We start from the raw sequence: 21,329 nt of genomic DNA, 5'->3' as shown, positions 1-21,329 counted from the left end.
TGCTTACTACTTCCTGGAAACCTTCATCACCATGCTTTACTCCGCTCGGTTACATGTGCTAACCTTCCTAAACTTTGACCAAACAGACAGACGCAGGTCAAGAGACCTTGTGTATGAGTCCCACCTGATGTAAGACTTGGTTGCAGTGAAATGAGAATCCCCTAGTTTCAGCTCAATGGACTTTAGTCAGGGTAGATGCCCCGTTTAATTTTACAGGAATAAAAATCAAGCTGTGCTGAGCTGAAGTACTGTCTGCTCGATGGTTTGTAAAGTTGCGTTTCGTTTAAATACCTAAATTGAAAATATCTAAAAGCTTGGAAATTAGACCAACATACTGTAGAAGCTTAAGATAGAACAGCTTATCGAACAGATGCATGTTATTCACGTGTGAAAATTAAATATGGCATATAGCCCTGACTAAAGTCTATGAGGAATGCTTGGATCATTATTGGATAGAGACCAATAGTGGATATTGGACATCTGTGATATAGTAATGCATGTATCTATTTAGTCTACTATATGAGGTTTTGCTATATAGCTTGTTATATAAGATTTCCACTTATTTCACTGCCTAAATTGAATTGGCATATTTCTCTCTGACCACCAAAAGCCTGGAAATCCAATAATGGAGTCAGTCGATGTTGCCAGTAATTCCACATAATTATTGTTTGATTGATGATTAAATAACTCGTTTCTTAATAGAAAATAGCTCTCAAAAGTTTCCCCTGTGAAAACTTTCTTCTGAAAGCAGATTTTTCTCCAGACTCCCAGATGATCTGTTTTACTGTAGAGGTGCGCTATGTAATTTCATGCTAATTAAAAAATGACTGAAGACTTCAGTATCTGTGAGCCAAACTAAGCTGTTTTGGTTTACATGGGGTGGGTTGGACCCATAGGGGCATAGCCATGTTGAGATCAGCCAATTGGGCAGCCTAGTGGTTAGGAAGTCGGGATTGAAACCCAAGATTTGCTGGTTTGAATCTCACAGCTGGTGGGTTGCAAGTGTGGTGCCCTTGATTAAGGCACCTTACCCTGGGATGGCTGCCCATTGCTCTATGGGGGGGGGGGGTGTGTGTTCATGACTTGCAGTGCGTGTGTTTACTACTCACCAGGATTGGTTTAATTCAGAAGTCACTTTTTTATACTTGACAAGCTTGTTACTTTCCCTTTTAATATAACAATAAAAACACAAACATCTCACATGTTCGTTACTAGGTGACTAATTATGAAGTCCAAGATCAATAGAACAAATATGACCGTGGCTTGAGTAAAACATACATTAATTGCATGGTAATGACTACACATCCTCATGCCCATGGCGTCAATATTTGACGCACTTGACCATGCGTCAATATGTTACGCGGAGGGTATACCTTTCGCGTCATTTTTTGACGAACTGGGGACTTCAATACTATTACGTCCGTTGCATTCTCTTTCCTATTTTCTTACCATTTTCGCGTCGGTTTAGGGTTAGATTACGCATATTAAACAGTGTACGCGAAATTAAACAGTTTAAACAGTTGTCACCTGGCGTTGGGGTTAGACACAGTTGTCACCTGGCGTTGGGGTTAGAGTTAGGTTTGGGTAGGGATGTCATTATGTAAATCTAACCCTAAACCGACGCGAAAATGGTAAGAAAATAGGAAAGAGAATGCAACGGACGTAATAGTATTGAAGTCCCCAGTTCGTCAAAAAATGACGCGAAAGGTATACCCTCCGCGTAACATATTGACGCATGGTCAAGTGCGTCAAATATTGACGCCACGGGCATGAGGATGGGTTGGGTAATGATCACCTATTTATTTAAGCATTAGTTAGACTGAGAATAAAACAAAACTGAGAAAGAAGCTGAGGACAGTAAAGAGAGAGAAATGACTCTCTATTTCCCATTTGGTCTGCTGTAATGAGAAATGAGATGAGCACTTTTTAGCAGGCCATTTCAAAAGACAACAATATTAGGGAGACAGATTAAGCTACTCAGATTGACTGGAACCAGAGCTTTTCAAACGGATACAGCTTTCATCAGCTTTGCCCACCCATTTATCTAGAGGTCCATTAAAATGAGGCAACGCACAGAGGCTTCTCTTATCACTAAGACTTAATAAAGTCATGCTTGAACTCTGAATATTTGTATGAACTCACTTATTTAGAGTGTAGGATATTATTTGTGTTTAGTTGCGGTGATGAAAGTGATAAAACTTTGATGTCAAATTCAAATAATGTTTTATTAATCACAAACCCTTAGGCAAAAGAAGGCAGCAATGGTTATGTGTTTCTGCTGGAAAACAGAGCTGATGAGATAAAGAAGAAAGGAGTAATAAATGTATTATATGTGTTCTTGGGACGGGCACCAGTACGCACTTGAATGTGACAGTAATAACTAAAAACAAGCCAATGGCAACTATGTTCAAACCAGCCATGGTTTCAAAATACAGAGGCGTGCATGCTGTGATGAAAATAGTGGTCCATGCTTATTAAGATAGTTAAAGTCATCTTGCAGTTAGAGCAGAGACGCCACTTTCAGAGCGGTTTTAAAGTTGCTGTGGTTCTGCATTTCTGCTAGACGTTTTGCTAGACATAAACAACCCAGCAAGCAATAGCCAACATTTCGACGTCTAGGTTAAATCCAATGTCTTCTAGTTAAAATAATTTGGTTACACGTTGTTTAGCCAAAAGTAACTTGTGCGATGCGTGATATTTCATCATGGAAGCAAAGTCAACATGGATTCCAAGTTGATTGGTTTCATTAATTAATTTATTTTTATCTCATTTATTTTTAGGCTGTGGTTACTGTAGACTATTACATTTTTACCGACAGACCAAATTTTGCTTAACGTTGTGTATTGGACAACTGTTACACGTCTTTTAAATGGAAAATTGCTTGCAGGGAAGCATCTTCTGTTTTAGTTTTATAATTGTTTTTGTACTGTATAATAGGGATGGGACGATAAATGCCGATATACACTAATAATACCTTGCCAATAGTCTCGCGTAGCCAGACCTTCAATACTGTTTTTCGCTGCTTTTTCTGGACAAAACCCACCCATGAGCTGTTTGACCGACATGTCAAACAACCAATCACAGTTTGTTTCGTCTAACGTCACGTTTCAGACTCCCCACAATAACGAGCCAGCTGGCAACAAGTCAGTTATTGAAATAACCAGCCGCAACCGAATAGCATCTAAATAACCAACATTACTCACCATAGAACAACGTTGTGCACTTCATTAACAGCCACACCAATGAGGCGCTCCCGGTAAACATCTGTTTGAAGCATATCTCTTTACTTTTTAATGCCTACAAGCAATTCAGGAGAACCAAACTTTTTGACTAAACTAACTGCCTCAAACAAACCTCTTGGACGTCTTTTAGAGAGTCTATGCTGCAAACTTTGCATATTTTTTGAGAATCCAACGTTAAGCTGATCATGATAACTGGTCATTATTATCTACGTGAACACGACTGATTCTCTTCCTCAATGGAACGTCAGAGCTTTGTTTTCCAGGGACGAAACTAATCGCGACACTCGCGTCTCCTGGAAATCCGGTTTATTTCAACCAATCAAAGACGACTTTGACATTCCCACAGGGTTTCCAGAAATGTGAACAAAAAACATCAGACGCATAGCCAACAATCTGTGTGTGTGACATCTGAGGCTGAGACTACCTGGCCAATAACTATACTGAATCGCATAGCCGATACTATGCACAGCTATTTTATGTGCTACGGCTTTTGATCAGTAAGTCATTATGGATCTGAAATCACTGTTAGTCGTTTATAACAAGTCAAACATAATCATTATACATATTCTTTATTATCATGAAAATACCTGAGAAGGTTTGAAGTAGTAATGTAACATTTGAACCGAGGCCTCGAAGCCAAAAGTGGGCGTACTAGATGAAGCCTCGATTTAAAGCTGGTTTTGTTAACGTAGAAATCACGTGACCAATGACAAACGAGGCTTCGCTTTCTGCTCAGTCACGTGGGCGTTTCGCGTGTCAGAATGTTGGAACCCCAGAGGTTTTATATAAGTTATTTGCATTATTCACATTTTAGTCCCACATAATACTGAATAGATAGTATTGTATGTACATATACTTGTGCATGTGAACATTATTCAATAAAATACAGTTACGAATCCCTCATTGAGGCTTCGAATTATGTTTTTTTTCTTCTATGCCCCATATTGAGTTTCTGCATGAGAGCGCCCTCTGGCTTTTGGATGTAGTGGCATTTCACTGTTATCAGTCAATTTTAAGCATTTAAAGTGAATAGCGCATGCTCGCTGCAATCACCCTCCCTAATTTGTGTCTATTTATGTCTTTGCATTGACTTTGTATGTAATCTATTCGTGCAAATAATTAAATTTGCTTCTCGTGTGTACGCCTTGTCAAATATGTTTGTTTACATTTCTGATTCAGGTCTAAATGTACTGTTGGTTGCATTTTATTCTAATGTTTGTGTAGTGTAAAACAAGAAACAAGAAGTGCTTTTGGACCAGTGTTGGTTACATTTAGCCAAATGATGTAAATGAAGTGGGGTGCGACAAAAAGCCAGCGATGCCAATCTAACATCTACCTTACTAGAATAACAAAAAAACTAATGCACAACCCTGATGCATTCACCCTCCCTTGCAAAATACTTTCTTTGAAGGGAGGGGTGCATTTGGCTCTGTATTTCCCCAAAAAGGTTCCCCAAAAATCCTCCTAAAAGCCAACACAGAATAGTTAACAAGGGCTAGGTGTCTCTCTCTCTCTCTCAAATGTGGCAAAATGATACTGTAATCTACCTGACATAGCATGATATAGAATTATAATGTATAACGGCAGATTGATAGTGCCCGCCTGTGCCATCGTCCTATATGAAGGCTTATCATTAACAGCCTACCCTGACAGAGCCACTGAAGGTTGAAGACAGTGGTGCCAGAGGGAGAGAAGATTACTAAACCCCGAGCCCTTAAATGAACTCACTCCATCTACGCCTTCAGCGTGACCTTGCTCTGAGTCAGGAAAGTGCGCTGGCGCTGATCCATCCCTCCCAGTTGCAAATAAAACCAATACCGTTCCCTCTGCTCTAACTTTGATTACACTTCCAAAAGCTGATAAATGTTCACAATATTAAACATGAATTTAATATTGGAGGATTCACACCTCATTAACTCTTACCAGTGGCTGTGAGTCATTCGTATGACACCTAAACTCTGGGGAGGGCAGAACTTTACTGTGATTCTGTTCGGCACAAACAACACATTTACAACTGTTTTTACTAAAGTCTGGTTTCCTCCTCTTTAACCGGGCTAAATGTTTCCTCTGTTTGTTTCATAGACAGCACCGCTAGTATATTTGTCATCCGGAAGGGATTCAGCAGAATGACCCAGGATGTGTATCATCTTCCTATCGAGATCAATGACAACGGCATGCCACCAATGAGCAGCACCAATACCCTGATAGTCCGCGTGTGCAGCTGCGACAGCAAGGACACGATCCTGTCTTGCAACGTGGAGCCTTTAATCTTGACAACTGGGCTCAGCACCGAAGCCCTGATCGCCATCTTGGCCTGCATTGTTATTTTACTTGGTAAGCATAATGATTTTTTTGGAATCCTACATTAAATCATTCAAGTTGTTGCCCTTATAGATTATATTGCATTTCTGCAAATCCCGCAGTATAAGCAAAAAAACTGAGGATAAATTGTGCAACCATGTGTAAATATGAGTGGTCTAGCTCAGTTGGTTTAAGCATCTTATAGGGACCCGATGCGTGTCAATATTAGCATTTCAGGCCAGAATGCACTGAAGTTGTCTTTAAGGCTTAAAGTATTTATGAAACAGATGTTTTACAGAGAGGCTAAGATAAACAGCATCATGTATTTACTTTGCTCGTCCCTAGAAGCTGGTCAGATCTTCAGAAGGGATTACGAATTTATTCGAAGGCCTATTTTAGAGCTGTAATGCTGCATGTCATCATTCACTACAATATATGAGCTGTCTTATGTTTTGCTGACTTACTAAAGAGCTTTATTATAGCGTTGCGTGTAGCACAAACAGTTTGTCATTGTATCTCCTGCAACTATAATAAGAAAACTGGTGGAAGATGCTATTCTTGCACGCTATTAGTATGGGCTTGACGTTTGCTTGCTTGCTTCTCCGCAGTGATCGTGGTGCTGTTTGTGGCCCTGCGTCGTCAGAAGAAAGAGCCTTTGATCGTGTTTGAGGAGGAAGACATTCGAGAGAACATCATCACCTATGATGACGAGGGAGGCGGAGAGGAGGACACAGAGGCGTTTGACATCGCCACCTTACAGAACCCGGACGGTGCCAACGGCTTCTTGCCTCGTAAGGACATCAAACCCGAGCTGCAGTATGCCTTGCGTCCCGGTATGAGGCCAATCGGCAACAGCGTGGACGTGGACGATTTTATCAAAACACGGATTTCCGACGCAGACAATGATCCCACGGCACCCCCGTATGACTCCATTCAGATCTACGGTTACGAAGGCAGGGGCTCGGTCGCCGGCTCGCTCAGTTCCTTGGAGTCAGTAACAACAGATTCGGACCTGGACTACGATTACCTCCAAAGCTGGGGGCCACGCTTCAAGAAACTCGCAGATCTTTACGGCTCCAAAGACTCGGCCGATGACAACTCTTAACGTTCACTCAAATGAGTCCTTTTTCATCTCCCTCCACGCTGCCCTCCTCCACCAAATGTGTGTTCTTCGTGAAGTTTACTATAAGTATTCCATGAGTTTATCGATTATAGTAAACTTTAGGTTGTTTGTTAGCTTCGAGTATACGTGCAGTATACTAGACACGTAAGGGTCATAGGTACGATCACAATGTGCTGTGGGGGAGCAAGAAGGGTAGAAATAAAAATTCACAAAAAGATAAACAAAAGATACACCTCCGCGGGATGTGTTGGCGTGTATGAAATCAAGGAATATGTGACGATGTTGTTTTAGAACTAAAGAACATTATATTTCACTTTTAATGTTTATAGGTTCCTACAGGTTTGAGGTTATGGATATGGATCACAGACAGACGTGGATTTGTTGATACTGTGAATGAGCTCACGAAGAAAAAAAAAAGAAAAAAAAACAGTTGCCTTATTAAGAAATCTGGAGAGAACGTCAGCAAATTAAGACTTGTAACGTCTGTAGCGCCTCCATATTGTCTTTGGAGATATTGTCCAAACAGGTCCTCTTGTTTTTTTTTTTGTTTTTTTTGTTTTTATATTTGGAAGCTGATGGATCCAGCAAAATAGTGTTTCTGTCATCTAAAAATAAACTTCAGCCCAGTTCCATCTGCGAACAATCACGAAGACCTGTGAGCTCGAAAATCGCCTTAACTAATGGACACTCTTGCAACACAGTGCATTTTTTTGTAACTTGAAAGCTATATCCTAAAGCAAGCTAAAGTCCTTATAACGTATGTACAGTACAATGTGCAAAATATGTCTCTTGAGGATCAATCCTTCACCTATCAGTTTATGTAAATCTCTTTTTTAATTATGATAAAATCACTATGACTATCATTATTTTCAGTTTTCTTTCTTTTTTCGTTTTTCTTTAATGGCTTATTTGATTCTCCTTTGCGAGAAACTAGCAGTCCGTCCTGTCACGGTGAGAACTGGCTAATTTTTATGTCAATTTTATGGTAACTATTTGTACAATTTTAAAAGTTCTTATTTTAGTATACATACAAATATCAGTATTTCAACATGTAAGGAAAATATTACAGGCATCACACTTATATTTTATGAACATTGTACTGTTGCTTTATTATGTGCTTCAATCCAAGGAGCAAAAAACTTTGAAATAAATGCTCTTTTTATAAAAAGATCAATGGCGGTAATAAATGTGTGTGAACGCGTACTATCTATCTTCGGTTTTCACAATGTAATGACAAAAACACAAAGGTTGAATGAGGACACGGTGCCTTAGAGCCACTCGACGCGTGAATCGCATTCGCACTTGCAGAGCTTTTCATTGCTTTTAGTGCTTTCCAGTGGTGGGTCCCGCTATTGTCTGCCAGCGGAGAGTCTTGCATTCTTTCCTCTCCCAGGGTAGCCACACATTGAAAGGTCAATGTGCACTTTGTTAAAAAAAAGGAAAATAGTTACATAAAACCCAACTTCAGCCCACCTGAATTAGATTTGACACCAATTTCCCGGAAGGGCTTTGGAAGAGCACTGCTGCAGGTCTTTCCATCCTTTGAAGGAAAACTGTAGCCATGTATAAAGTGCAGAACCATACTCTGTGGAACCATAGCCTTTAGCTATTCTTCTTGGTACCCTGCTGATGATGCTCTTGACAAGTAGCTAAAAATACTTGTTAGCTGCTGGGTAGCTTTCTTGTTATTTATTCCACCTATGTCATTGTCAGAGATGATTGTAGGCTATCAGCAGATAAGAAGAGATCATCATGTACTGTGTATTCCTATTTCCTTGTTTCTCTTCAACCTTTTTTTTTTGTCATTTTGCAGGATGTGTTGTATGAGAGAGACAGATTATGTTCAAGTAATCTGAGGTTTGCTTGTGTTGGGGAGGGATCTGCTTGATAGCCGATTATTCAATCACAATCCTCATGCAATCCTCAAAATCCCAACTACACAGATGATTGTTTCAGAATGGGTTTTACTGTTTCTGAAAAATGTCCTGTCTGCTAAAATCTTGTCAGCATTGATCTGGGTTTGATCTAATTTTGTTTGAAACTTCGAGTTTTACTGAAACACAATTTTTTTTAAATAAATGTGCTGTGAAAGGTTCTTTACAGCGGTGCCATAAAAGAACCATTTCTGGCCCCATTTTAGTTACATTTTTATAGTCTAAAGAGCCTTTTCCACAATATATAACTTTTTGTGCAACAGAAATGTACTGTGGCTCTTCTTTATGGAACCATACAGCCTGACGCAGAACATTTTTAGAACCTTTATGGGTGATTCTCGCGAAATTTGACTTATTAGGTGTCATGAGACATTTTGATCAAAAAGTAAATGCAGAGTATTAAAATAAGAAGCATACAGTTACAAACATCTCTTTATGTACTATTTTGCACATGATTTCAAGTGACATCATACAAACCAATTTTGTTGTTTTTGCCACATTTAAGTGGTAATTTTTCATTACCGCAACGTGTCCATGACTGGATTTGGGTTCTTTGACATGGAAATATTTATAATTAAAAAATCTAAAAAATAAAAAGCTTCAGTGCATGTTATACTATAAACATTTACAGTAAAGAAACATGTGGTATTTGGTGATCATTAGTAAATGTAGAGACAATAATAAGAAATATAAATGTGTCCTGGCCCTCAAGGAACTAACATTTTCCAAAAAAAAAAAAAAATTATTAGAAGGGACATAATTGACAGTGACACTCAAGATGGCTACCAGCAGTTCTTATTTTTCTTTCCAGATAAAAGTTTAAATTTTGTTTGTCATAGTACCTAGACAAATTTTTAGTTGTCATTACCGAAACAGTTTGTAAATGCATGTATTTAATGTAATATCATGTTGCGGTAATGATCATTTTTGATAATGATAATCAAAAAAAAATTAATAATTGTTTAGGAAATATTTTTTAAATCCTCTAAAAATAATAAATATAGTAAGTTTAGACCTTATTCTTATATGTGCAAAAACATTTTGCTTCAAGGGCTTTTTAAAAATTCTGATGCTGGACACCTTCTAAATCTGGATTTTGTGAGAATCACCTTATTTATTATATTTTGAGTGCACAGACAGAAAGGACGAGACCATTGAGCTGTCAATTTAAATTGTCACATTCACACACAAAACAATATTGAGAGGTTTTAGAAATATTTGTAGGGTTGCATCTAGGGTGTCAGATTGCATGCGTGTACAATATGTTGCATGTTTTCTCTAAAAATGACCACCTGAGTTGGCACAGGTCTCTCCATACCTCCACACCGGGCCTCCATTTGGCTAAGCTGCTCTCTCAACCAAACTCAGGATCCATTAGCCTGGCTTCTCAGGTGATTATCCTGCCACCCTCTGGGCCCCTTAGGCCCTTTCAATCCTGCTAACTGAGTTTGGGTGATTCCAATAACCTCTGCCTCTCCTCAATGTCTTGGGAGGGGAGGAGGGCTGCAGCTCTGGCTCATATCTCAGGGATCTATAAAAAAAAGTGTCAGATTCTTCCTTGAGAACGATGAATCAATAGTTCCTTCCTGACAGTGGCGCTGCAGGAATTAAGTGTGGTTGGGTGCATTAAGATGTACCTGAGATAGAGAACAACGTGGATGAGGCTGATTCAGAGCCGAGGTTGAAAGATGAAGAAGAGAGAACAAAAAACGCCTTAAAAAAAACAAAGAAAGAAAGATATTTGGTTATGACAGACAATAGAGTGTGCACTTTCTTTGTAAATGTCAGAACTTATGAGAGCGTACAGTACATCAAAGCATACTTTTTGAATCAATTTCAATGTCAATGCCGATTCAAAGAGCAACATTATTTTGGAAGAGGGTCAAATTGCCTCAAAGCAGCTGGGTATCTGCATTCCATAGCCTGAGGAGCAGTTTGTAACAAATAAAGAACAAAATGTGCATGTGGGTGTTTGGCTCTAAAGCAGTTTTACCTTAAAACAGATTGCTTAGCAGTGTTTTGTGACTATGAGAGGAAATATAATAATAATAATAATATTAATTCATATATTTTAATTCAATAATAAGTCATTTATTCTTTGTTGTGCATAGCATTGGCCGTTTTGATATTAGTCTAATATAGACCAGAACAAAATATATAACATGACCTCTATTTTTTATGCGAATTAAAGAATTATATGGTAGTTGACTTTAAGCTAACATAGCGCTTTCGCTTAAAGTGCTTTTGTCACTAAATAAATCCTTCTTAATACGGTTTTCTTCAATCAGTGGGGTAAGCCATCGCTCTCTTTGTGTTATCATTCACCACTAAGCCCTCAATTAAGAATTGTAACTGTTCTGACTGATCCTGTCTTGTTTGTGTTATAGGATTGCTTTCAACAGGAAATGCAAGCAGATTTACTGTTGTTTGATTGTTACATGCTCACTCTTAAGCTTGTAAGCCTAAAATACTGATGGACTATTAAGGGAAAAAAGCAAGGGATGGATAGAGAAAGTCTAGTTTGTGACCTTGCGTGAAAATTAGAAATAAGACTCGTGGTTTATGTCAGTGATGACTTTTAAAGTGTCAAATACTCTGGCAGTACTTGCTTATCTTCTTTTGCAACTGTAAGAGGTCAAAATGAAGAATTATACAATAAATAAAAAGTTGTAGAATGATGTATAGTGTGCTATAGGAAACTGGCAATAGCTTCTAGTGATGGGAAGTCCGACTCTTTTTTGTGAATCAGTTCTTTCGGACAGTTCGTTTCAAAGAACTGGTTCAAAAAACCGATTCACCAGTTCTTAAACGTACTTTACGTAATGACGTCATTCGCATCTAATTCCATCATCCAGGAGGGTAGAATACATAAAACAAATCAAAAATTCCAACTAAAGCACATTCAAAAACGTTTAACAGAAATCATGATCAAGCTCATACCAACTTAAAATATAATCTGCACACACACACACCTAACAAATACATTTTAGTCAAAACGGTGTTTAATATAATTAGCTGTTCCACGCATATTTCGCGTAAGTTTATGGTAATATTAAATAAACTTACTTTATGTCTGTCAATCATCTTAGTTCATGTAGGCTATAGTATTAGCACAGAAACTGTCCGTACTGTTTGGCTCACGCTAGCTCAGTATCCACAGTTCTTTGATTAGTTCTTTGGACGCGTCCGATAGAAACTGTTCTCAAATCAGTGAACTGGTGACTCCATAAATGCAGCAACATGTCCCTGACTCGAGAGTCGCTGTATCGTGCTTTTCAGTAACACATGCACAGTATTAACGACTCATCAAGTCGGACGCGTCCGATAGAAACCGTTCTAGATTCAGGTACTCATTTTATCGGTGACTCTGGAATACCAGTATGTTTGTTGCGCATGCTCAGTATCAACAAAATTCACCATGTCTCGGTTCAGTCAGTGATACTGGGATACTGTTGGGGAGAGCTTCTACGAGTTAAGATACGGATTACTCTCTTTTAATTAGAATCAGAATGACTGTCGCGCACATCTGAAAGTGAGTAACTTGTGGATCATTGCTGTCTCGAGACACAAACTTTTTAAACGATTCAGTCCGATTAGGTGTACTGATTCAAGTCGTTCACTGAAAAGAACCAGTTCAAAAGAACGATTCGTTCACGAACTGGACATCACTAATAGCTTCCATAATTCACAACAGGATCCTTGAAAAGTTTCAGGGCCATTTTCCTGTTTGTCCGTCACAATACAGGTACAGATACACACATACATATATATATATATGTTGTCCAGCAATATTGCAGTTTTTGTTGTTCTTTACAAAACATACAGAACACCTAGCAAAGTCATATGAGACTATTGTTTACCTGAAAGCATGGTCAGTAAGGACACAAGCTGAGCAGCAGCTTTTTTCCAACACATCTGACCTTTAAAGCCCAAAGTGTACCTCGCCATCTGCGTGCAACTCGCATGACATCCTTTTTTGCCATCCGGAGGGTCCGTGGCTGTCCGCACACCCTGTCCGCATGCAGCCCAATTTTTGAGAACATGTGAAGGGTACATGTACAACAACACATGCGCAAGAAAAATTTTACTCTCCATTATAAACAACATACACAATGGCAATAGACAGCATTTGCACACGCCATCATCTTTTGTTCTTTTATTTTCCCTTTCTTATTTAATTTCTTTCACAATTAATGTTTGATTTATGTTCTTTGTTTGCTTGTTGTTTGTTCTAAACTTTGTTTGCAATGGTGGATCCACTTTTCTTCGTCTATCCTGAATTTTTGAATGTCTTTGAAAGCTGTGCTGACCTCAACAGCAGTAAATATCAGACACACGACTTTACAATAATAAGGATTTTTACATTATTTTATATATATCAGATTATTCAATTACAAGTTTATGTGTTTTAAAAATACAAACAAAAAGTACCTTAAAAGGATCATTTACCCAAAAATGAAAATTCTGTGCTCATTTAATCTCGCTAACATGTTTCTAAATCTGTATGAGTTTCTTTACTTTATTGAACACAAAACAGGATATTTTGACACATGAAGGTAACCACACAGTTGATACCCATTCATTTCCATATAGAATAAACAAATATGGAAGTCAATGGGTACCATTACCTGTAGGCTTTCTCTGAAACATTTACCAAGATTTTTCTGAAGTTGAGTAAATGATAAAAGGATTTGTATTTTTGGGTGAATTATCCCTTTAAAATACTTTAAAATACATATTCAGGTGGTAATAAAATATTATTTGAGGTATAGTTTTCATTAAAACATACACATGGCATTTAGTATCTATATCTAAGTAGCTCAGTGTTACATCTCACACAAGAAACTCACACAGTAATAAATGTCACAATGTTATGTAGTTTGCAGTTTGACACAATAATTGCTTATATATTTTAAGATAAAATTAATTCCCATTTCAGGGGACATTTCATGAAAATCTGACTTGTTCCATGTTTAAGTGCTAGAATTGGGTCCCCGGTGCTTCTATCATCATAGAAAAGGTGTAAAAGATTAACCCAGCAACTTAGTTTTGGTAAACCATTCTCTGCAAGCATGTGAAAAATTAGGTCATTGAAATGTGGCTCCCCTTGTGATATCAGAAGGGGATAATGCACCCTTAACCACGGCACTGCCATTTAGTGCAGAGATCAGCTCATGTGCATTTAAAAGGACACACCCAAAACGGCACATTTTTGCTCAAACCTACAAAGTAGAAATTTTAACATGCTATAATACATTATTAATATAGTATTTTGAGCTAGAACATCACATATGCACTCTGGGGACACCAAAGACTTACTTGACATCTTAAAAAAAGTCTTGTGAAATGTCCCCTTCAAGCAATTTGCTGCACTGTATGATTCAAACGTTTGAGTAGACCTGCTTAATAACAGATACTTATCTGTAGCTTTCCACTTTGTTTCAGTTCTTAACTCCTTACATTCTTTGCATTTCCATATCTGAACAGGTATCGCTTTATGTGCCAGAAGCCATGTGACATGGGAGTTTGCATATTTAGGCCACCATATGCTGAACTGGGGAAAAGCTTCTGAGAATTATTTCTGGACTCACAGAGGACCAGTGGTGTGAAAACAATTAAGATTTTTTTTGCGACTTTAATTAACATTTTAGTTAATATAATTGTCTCCAAGGTCTTAATCGCTAGAGGTATGGCTAATTAAAACATATATCCTTCAAACTCTTAATAAGTAGGCATACAATGCATACTGATGTAATCTGACACGTATTTCCACATTGTTCTACAATCTGCTTCACTGAAAATGAAAGGGGTCCTTAACAAACCACAAATTAGTGATTTAAGAACACCTTTTTGTAATAATTTTTTTGATAGATTATCCAAAATATCACGTTAAGTAGCCAATACCAACTAAAATCTCAATTGTGTCTAATTATGCTAATTATTAACCCAATTCCAGTTTGGACATTTCAAATGTGTTCTTATAAATTAGGCCAGTCCAATCAGTTTTCAAAAATGAAGTCATTTATAGCTGGACATGTTCACCATTTTAAAAAATCAACTTAAACATTTCTTTTAACATCACTTTTTCCTATTTCATTTTTATATTCAAATGCATATATAATTTGTTTGTGTCAATTATTTATTTTTTATGTACTTTTATTTTTGTTGTAATTATTTTAATAATACATATTAACTAATTTTCAGGTTTTAGAAATTAAATTTAATGGATGAATGCATTCATTTTTTATATATATTTTGGATGATGTTGTAGTTATAGACTTGTTTTATATTATAATAAAAATATTGTACACTTATACAATATATACAATATTACAATACAATTATATGTAACTTTCTACATAACATTTAGGTAAATGTCATCTTTATTAACTGTAAGTTAAGAAAGCAGTTTGTCTTATGCTTTCATTATTTTAAAGTAATTTACAACCTCTCCCACATTTTAATTGAACAAACAAGAAGTATTATAAAAATGCATCTAAATGTTTTGGGAAATTTGTGACTCATGCAAAAATGCACTAAAACACAGGTCAGTAATAAAGGTCTTTATCAATCTCTGTGGTAGAAGTTAGGAGAGAACAAGCATAAAAATTAGCAGTAGAGAGCCAGTAAATGGCTCCTGCGAGTCGCCATGGGGACATACGGTATTGACGGAAGACAACAGAAACCAGGAAAGATCAACCCAATAGCCAATGTTTCTGCCATTTACTGAAGTACTCCAGAAGACCAGCCAGACGAGGTATTTTTATATCCACAATGACATCAAATCACACCCCAAGGACACTCTAAGGGTAAGGCCTGCTGTAGTACCACTTTAATTCCCTCTTACAGACAACGAAATTACCACTTGCACTTTAATAATCATCCGATTGCGAGATGCGTGTATATGTTTCTATGGGATACTTTTATGCTGTGCTTCTGAGAATCTAAGAGCTCTGATTATTCTACTTGACAACAAACATTATCTGCGGTCAGATGCTAGTCACATATTCAGCCAAATGTTTCATTGTGGTGCAGTAAAATGTTTGTGGCATCTAGGGATGAGAGAATACGTGCAGTGAGCAAAAACATTGATTTAATTTGATCCATGAGTCTATGAGATGGATTCATTAGTAGATCCAGTTTCTGCATTGATGTATTGAATGAGATGTAATCTAAATTATCTCTGTGTTTTCTGTCTTCAATACTGTAGGTTGCACAATATACATTTTGCATTGAAAACCTTTTAAAGTCTACATGTAGTCTCACAAGTCACCATTAGTGTCAGTAAGATGGGGTTTGGTCTGAGAATTACCCAGGAAAGGCAAAGCCTGTTTATTTGTGCCAGACTGTCATGGCAATGAAACAAGTCATTACTAAACTGGCTTCATGATTGACTCCCTGGAAAATCAACTACTGATCCACCTCAGATGTTTACCCAGGACAAGCCTCCATGTGTAAATGGATTACACTGCTCACCAAATTGCAATCTTTTCATGTGATGACAGCTACCTTTAATAAAGCTTTCTCACTCAGACAGTTGTTGAAATCCTGGATGTTTTATTTATATGTCACGGGGTGACGATCTTTCAGGGCGGAACCAAAAAGTTGAGGAAGTTTGGTTCCGCCCGGATGTTTCCGTCCAGACCGGAGAACAGAAACACCGGACATCCGGCCGCTTCGCGAGGGCTGTAATCAGCCGATTGTTTACAGCTGTGCATAGTTAAAGAGATCGCCGGGTAATTGGACAACTAGAGTACATGGGGGAATATAAAAAGCACAGTTAGATCACAGTTAAACGGTTGTAGTGTGTGCTGAGGAACGGAGCTGTGCTCATTGTTAGACGTGGTGGCTGTCTGTATTTCTCTCTCTCTCCCTCTCTCGTTGTAGTTGACGGTGGACCTGTTTGGAGTAAAGGGAAAATCCTATGGGTAAAAAGGGAACCTTGGCCTAACCAGTACTTTTGAAGGAGTAAAACAGGAAGAAATTGACCTGATTGTACAACGTAAACAAAGGCTGTTCGCTGTGAGTATACCCTTTTGGTGTGGAGTAACTTGCAAAAATTAGCCTGTGTAACCGTTGGAACCCTCCAGGAGAAGGAGGGCGGCCCTACCCCTACAATAGTGTGGTGGGCGAGCCGTTAGAAGTGTAAATCCAAACAGCCACAGCAACGAGACCTTACTTTGGTCGTATTTTCCATCGCCCCTATCTCAGCCCAAGCGCAGTGGAAGACACCGGGCGCTTCCCTTGTTGTGTTGTACTTATAGTGTGGTGAGTGAGACTTTGCAATTAATAAGCTTTTCACGTTGGAGTGGTGCTGTGTATTTGCTGTGGGTTGCTGTGTGGCTTGTTAGACGAAGCCCCGCATCATCCATTTCTTCTACTGGGCAGAAGGCGGAGAGGCTAACGACCTCAGAAATTACTGCTACCATACGTAGTGTGCTGTTTCGGAGTACGAAGGGACGCAGACCAAGAGCTGTCAGTGACTGTGAGTAAAACATTGGAAATATTCGTGGTGTAAACTTACCTGTGTCTGTTTTGTCGCAGAGTTAGAGGCGAAAGGGTCCGCCGCCCCCGCGGTCTCTACAAAGGGGCGCCCCTGTCCAGGATTCGATCGGCCTACGGGCAGTGGAGATAGGGCAGCGCTCGACCCGGTGAGGTGGTGTGTGACCTTCGCCCCTCTGCTGACCTACGGAGGAAACCATACCTACCCAGAAAGCTGTAAACAGCAGAGCCGGTGAGAAATACTCGAAGTCTCAGTAACAGTGTCTTTGTGTCCTAGCGGCCACCTGTGGAGAGAGAGAAGAACGAGAGTGAATAATTGAAGAACAGACCGTGAACGTGATACCTACCCAGAAAGCTGTAAACAGCAGGGCCGGTGAGAAATACTCAAAGTCCAAGTAACAGTGTCTTTGTGTCTTAGTGGCCGCCTGTGGAGAGAAAGGACAACGAGAGTGAACAATTGGAGAGCAGACTGTGAACGTGATACCTACCCAGAAAGCTGTAAACAGCAGAGCCGGTGAGAAATACTCGAAGTCCAAGTAACAGTGTCTTTGTGTCTTAGTGGCCGCCTGTGGAGAGAAAGGACAACGAGAGTGAACAATTGGAGAGCAGACTGTGAACGTGATACCTACCCAGAAAGCTGTAAACAGCAGAGCCGGTGAGAAATACTCGAAGTCCAAGTAACAGTGTCTTTGTGTCTTAGTGGCCGCCTGTGGAGAGAAAAGACAACGAGAGTGAACAATTGGAGAGCAGACTGTGAACGTGATACCTACCCAGAAAGCTGTAAACAGCAGAGCCGGTGAGAAATACTCGAAGTCCAAGTAACAGTGTCTTTGTGTCTTAGTGGCCGCCTGTGGAGAGAAAAGACAACGAGAGTGAACAATTGGAGAGCAGACTGTGAACGTGATACCTACCCAGAAAGCTGTAAACAGCAGAGCCGGTGAGAAATACTCAAAGTCCAAGTAACAGTGTCTTTGTGTCTTAGTGGCCGCCTGTGGAGAGAAAGGAAAACGAGAGTGAACAATTGGAGAGCAGACTGTGAACGTGATACCTACCCAGAGAGCTGTAAACAGCAGAGCCGGTGAGAGATACTCGAAGTCCAAGTAACAGTGCCTTTGTGTCCTAGTGGCCGCCTGTGGAGAGAAAGGAAAACGAGAGTGAACAATTGGAGAACGGACTGTGTAATGTGATACCTACCCAGAGAGCTGTAAGCAGCAGAGCCGGTGAGAAACACTCAAAGTCCAAGCTAACAGTGCTTTTGTGTCGCAGTGACCACCTGTGGGGCACAAGGAGAAAGAGGGTGGACGTACGACAGGGAACGTAAAGGCACGCGGGGCGAGGACCCCCTGCCGACCTGAGGAAAGGTACACAGACAGTGGACAAATCTCCTTACCAGTCACACTGAAATTATTCTGCCTCCAGGAAGGAAGAAGGAGGGCGCCACGGTTAGCAGGGTCCAGGCCGGAGCCTGACGTTTCCCTTTCTCCCCCGGCTTATGGTGGTTGGCACCCCTGTTGCCCTTGCCCTGTCTGCCCGTGGCTGCAGTCTCCCTGGAGGGAGGAGAAGAAACCTATTAGTTTTAATTTCCCCTTTCCCCAATTCCCCAGTTCTTTTAGATATTTAAACTAAATAAAGCTTGTTTTAAATTTTACTTACCTGTTCCCGTGTTTGTCTGGTCATTGGGTTGGCTTTGGGGACCTCCTCGAGGTGGGAGTTGCAAAGGGGCGTGGCTTTAGTCTAAAATAGCCAGCCCCTGGTGGTGACAGATTTTGGCGTAGTCGGCAGGGCCCCACCTCGAGTTGAGTAACCAAGGTCACCCAATGACTGACAACGCGGGGCCTGCAGCCCCACCCCGTGCCACGTCTATTATCATGGGAAGCCCATGGATCCAGAAATATGGAGGAGCAGAGTCGGAGGTACGACTGACCGAATGGAAGGCCCAATTAGAGTACTTGGCCGACTTACAGGGCCTTAGCGCCGCCCAGCGGCTCCAGTTTGTGTTGAACTCCCTAGAGGGAGAAGCACGGCGAGAGGTACAAGCCGCCCCCGAAGCAATCAGAGCCACTGCCCAGACTGTGTTCCAGTTCCTTACCGAGCAATATGGTGACCATACCCCCGTAGCTGTCCTCCGTTCACAATTTTTTAATTGTAAGCAAGGCCCCCGACAACCTATTAGAGCTTTTGCCCTCAGGCTGCGAGAGCAGTTCACTCGCCTGCAGGCCCGACGAGACCATGGGCTAGGAGACGGAGAGACCTTGTTACGCGACCAGTTCCTCCTGGGGATGAAAGAGGGCCCCGTGAGGCAAAGTCTGAGGGTCCAGTTTCGGAGGGACTCCGGGCTCACCTTTGAAGACCTAAAGAAGGAGGCGCTGGCCTTGGAGGGTGATGAGGTCGAAGTAAGTGAAACCCCTATATGTGCAGTCGTAAGTGGAAACACAGCAGCACCGCCTGAACACGCAGATTGGAAGCAAGCCCTGAGAGTAGAGTTGCTGAAAGACGTCCGAGAGCAGATGTCGGAACTCTCTAAGACTCTCCTGGGAGAACTTCGCCAAGGTAGGGCGCGAGAGGAACCGAGGCCGGCACCCCGAGAGCGAGTCTACTCTGAGAGGGGCCGAGAGCCACCGGGACGCCCGAACCGTTTTAACCGGCCCCGCTTCGAGTGGGATGACCAAGGGCGGCCAATCTGCAATCGTTGTGGAGAACCAGGGCATTATAGCCGCCAGTGTGGGCCTCGCAGGGCATCGGAAGGGGGTTTTTAGGACGACCGGCCACAGTGGGTCGTGTGGCCGGGACCCCTCGAGAAGACCCGGGAAGACGTGATAATTCTAGAGACCAGATGGTCGGGCATAGCCCAATGGCGGAGGTAAGGGTATGTGGCAAGACAGTACAGTGCCTAGTAGATACGGGCTCTCAAGTGACATTGTTTGCAGAAAGTCTCTCGCAGGAAGTATTCGGGAAGCAGAGAGTACAAGGAGGAGAGGCCCCCTGGCTGACGTTGCGGGGCGCCAACGGCCTAGAGATCCCCTACATTGGCTACCGGCTGACGGACTTAGAAGTTCACGGGGTGTTAGTCCCCCAGAAGGGGGTGATCATCGTGGAAGACAGGTGTTTGGGTGTCCATAGAGCCCTATTAGGTATGAACGTTCTCTCCGAGTGTTGGAAGGAGTTATTTCGGGCTAAGCCCGGGCCTAGGATTTCCCCTGTCGAGAGGCCCCTATGGGAGCGAGTAGTCGCCGACTGTCGTCGGGTCCAGATGACCCAGGTCCGCAGAGGCCGGGAAGAGGTAGGGAGAGTGATGTGTCGCTATGCTTTATCTATCCCCCCTAGGAGTGAGGCCATGGTGTGGGTGAGAGTGGCCCCCCGAGGAGTTGGCCCCGAAGAGTGGGTATTGGTTGAACCCCACGCCGATTGCCCCCAAGTGGAAGTAGCACGAGGCCTAGCGGCGGTCCACCGGGGGAGGGTCCCTGTAAAGGTTCGAAATGACCACCCCTACCCAGTACACTTACACCGACACCAGCGGCTGGCCCGACTAACGGGGGTTGCACCCCATCAGGTGAGGGAGGAGAGAGATGTTAGTTTCCGTCAGGTGTGCCCCACTGTCATCGAGGTGGCCCTGACACAGATGGAAGCCCCTTCGAACAACGGGGAGAGGGACGTGCCGAGGCACCTGGCAGGTGAGTCCCTGCAAGGGGAAAAGTTGGAACAGGCGCAGACACAAAGACTCCAAGCCCTCCTTCAGAAATGGCAACATGTGTTTGCAAGACACGAGGAAGATTACGGATGCACTACGGTGGTGGAACATCATATTCCGACTGGAGATGCAGGACCGAGTAGGGAGAGGTACCGGCCGATCCCACCCACCTTGTATACAGAGGTACGCTCGCTATTGCAAGGTATGCTGGGGCGGGGCATCGTCCGGGAAAGCAGTAGCCCATGGGCAGCCCCCATCGTGCTTGTGCAGAAAAAGTCGGGAGCTTGGAGGTTTTGTGTGGACTATCGTAAGCTTAACCTGGTGACAAAAAAAGATGCTTTCCCCCTACCCCGGATCGAAGACTCCCTTGCCGGTCTCACGCGGTCTGCATGGTACTCCACTCTGGATCTGGCCAGTGGGTATTGGCAGGTGCCAGTGGCCGAGGCCGATAGGGAGAAGACCGCCTTCACGACCCCGTTTGGATTATTCGAGTGGGAACGGATGCCCTTCGGGCTCTGTAACGCCCCAGCCACGTTCCA

General features: G+C 41.5%; 1 protein-coding gene across 1 annotated transcript in view; it reads left to right on the top strand.

The window, feature by feature from the left end:
• cdh11 (cadherin 11, type 2, OB-cadherin (osteoblast)) overlaps positions 1-7,853 on the top strand; it is a 51,842-nt gene extending 43,989 nt beyond the window's left edge. The window contains exons 11-12 of the mRNA XM_065289303.2: positions 5,325-5,576; positions 6,152-7,853. Coding sequence (XP_065145375.1) covers positions 5,325-5,576; positions 6,152-6,648 — 749 coding nt within the window. The 3' untranslated portion in view covers positions 6,649-7,853. The remainder of the gene's footprint in view (positions 1-5,324; positions 5,577-6,151) is intronic.
• The last annotated feature ends 13,476 nt before the right edge of the window (positions 7,854-21,329 follow it).

The sequence above is a fragment of the Paramisgurnus dabryanus genome, chromosome 2 (assembly GCF_030506205.2).
Source record: "Paramisgurnus dabryanus chromosome 2, PD_genome_1.1, whole genome shotgun sequence".
NCBI classification, from domain to species: Eukaryota; Metazoa; Chordata; class Actinopteri; order Cypriniformes; family Cobitidae; genus Paramisgurnus; species Paramisgurnus dabryanus.
This window is presented reverse-complemented; position numbering and strand designations above follow the sequence as displayed.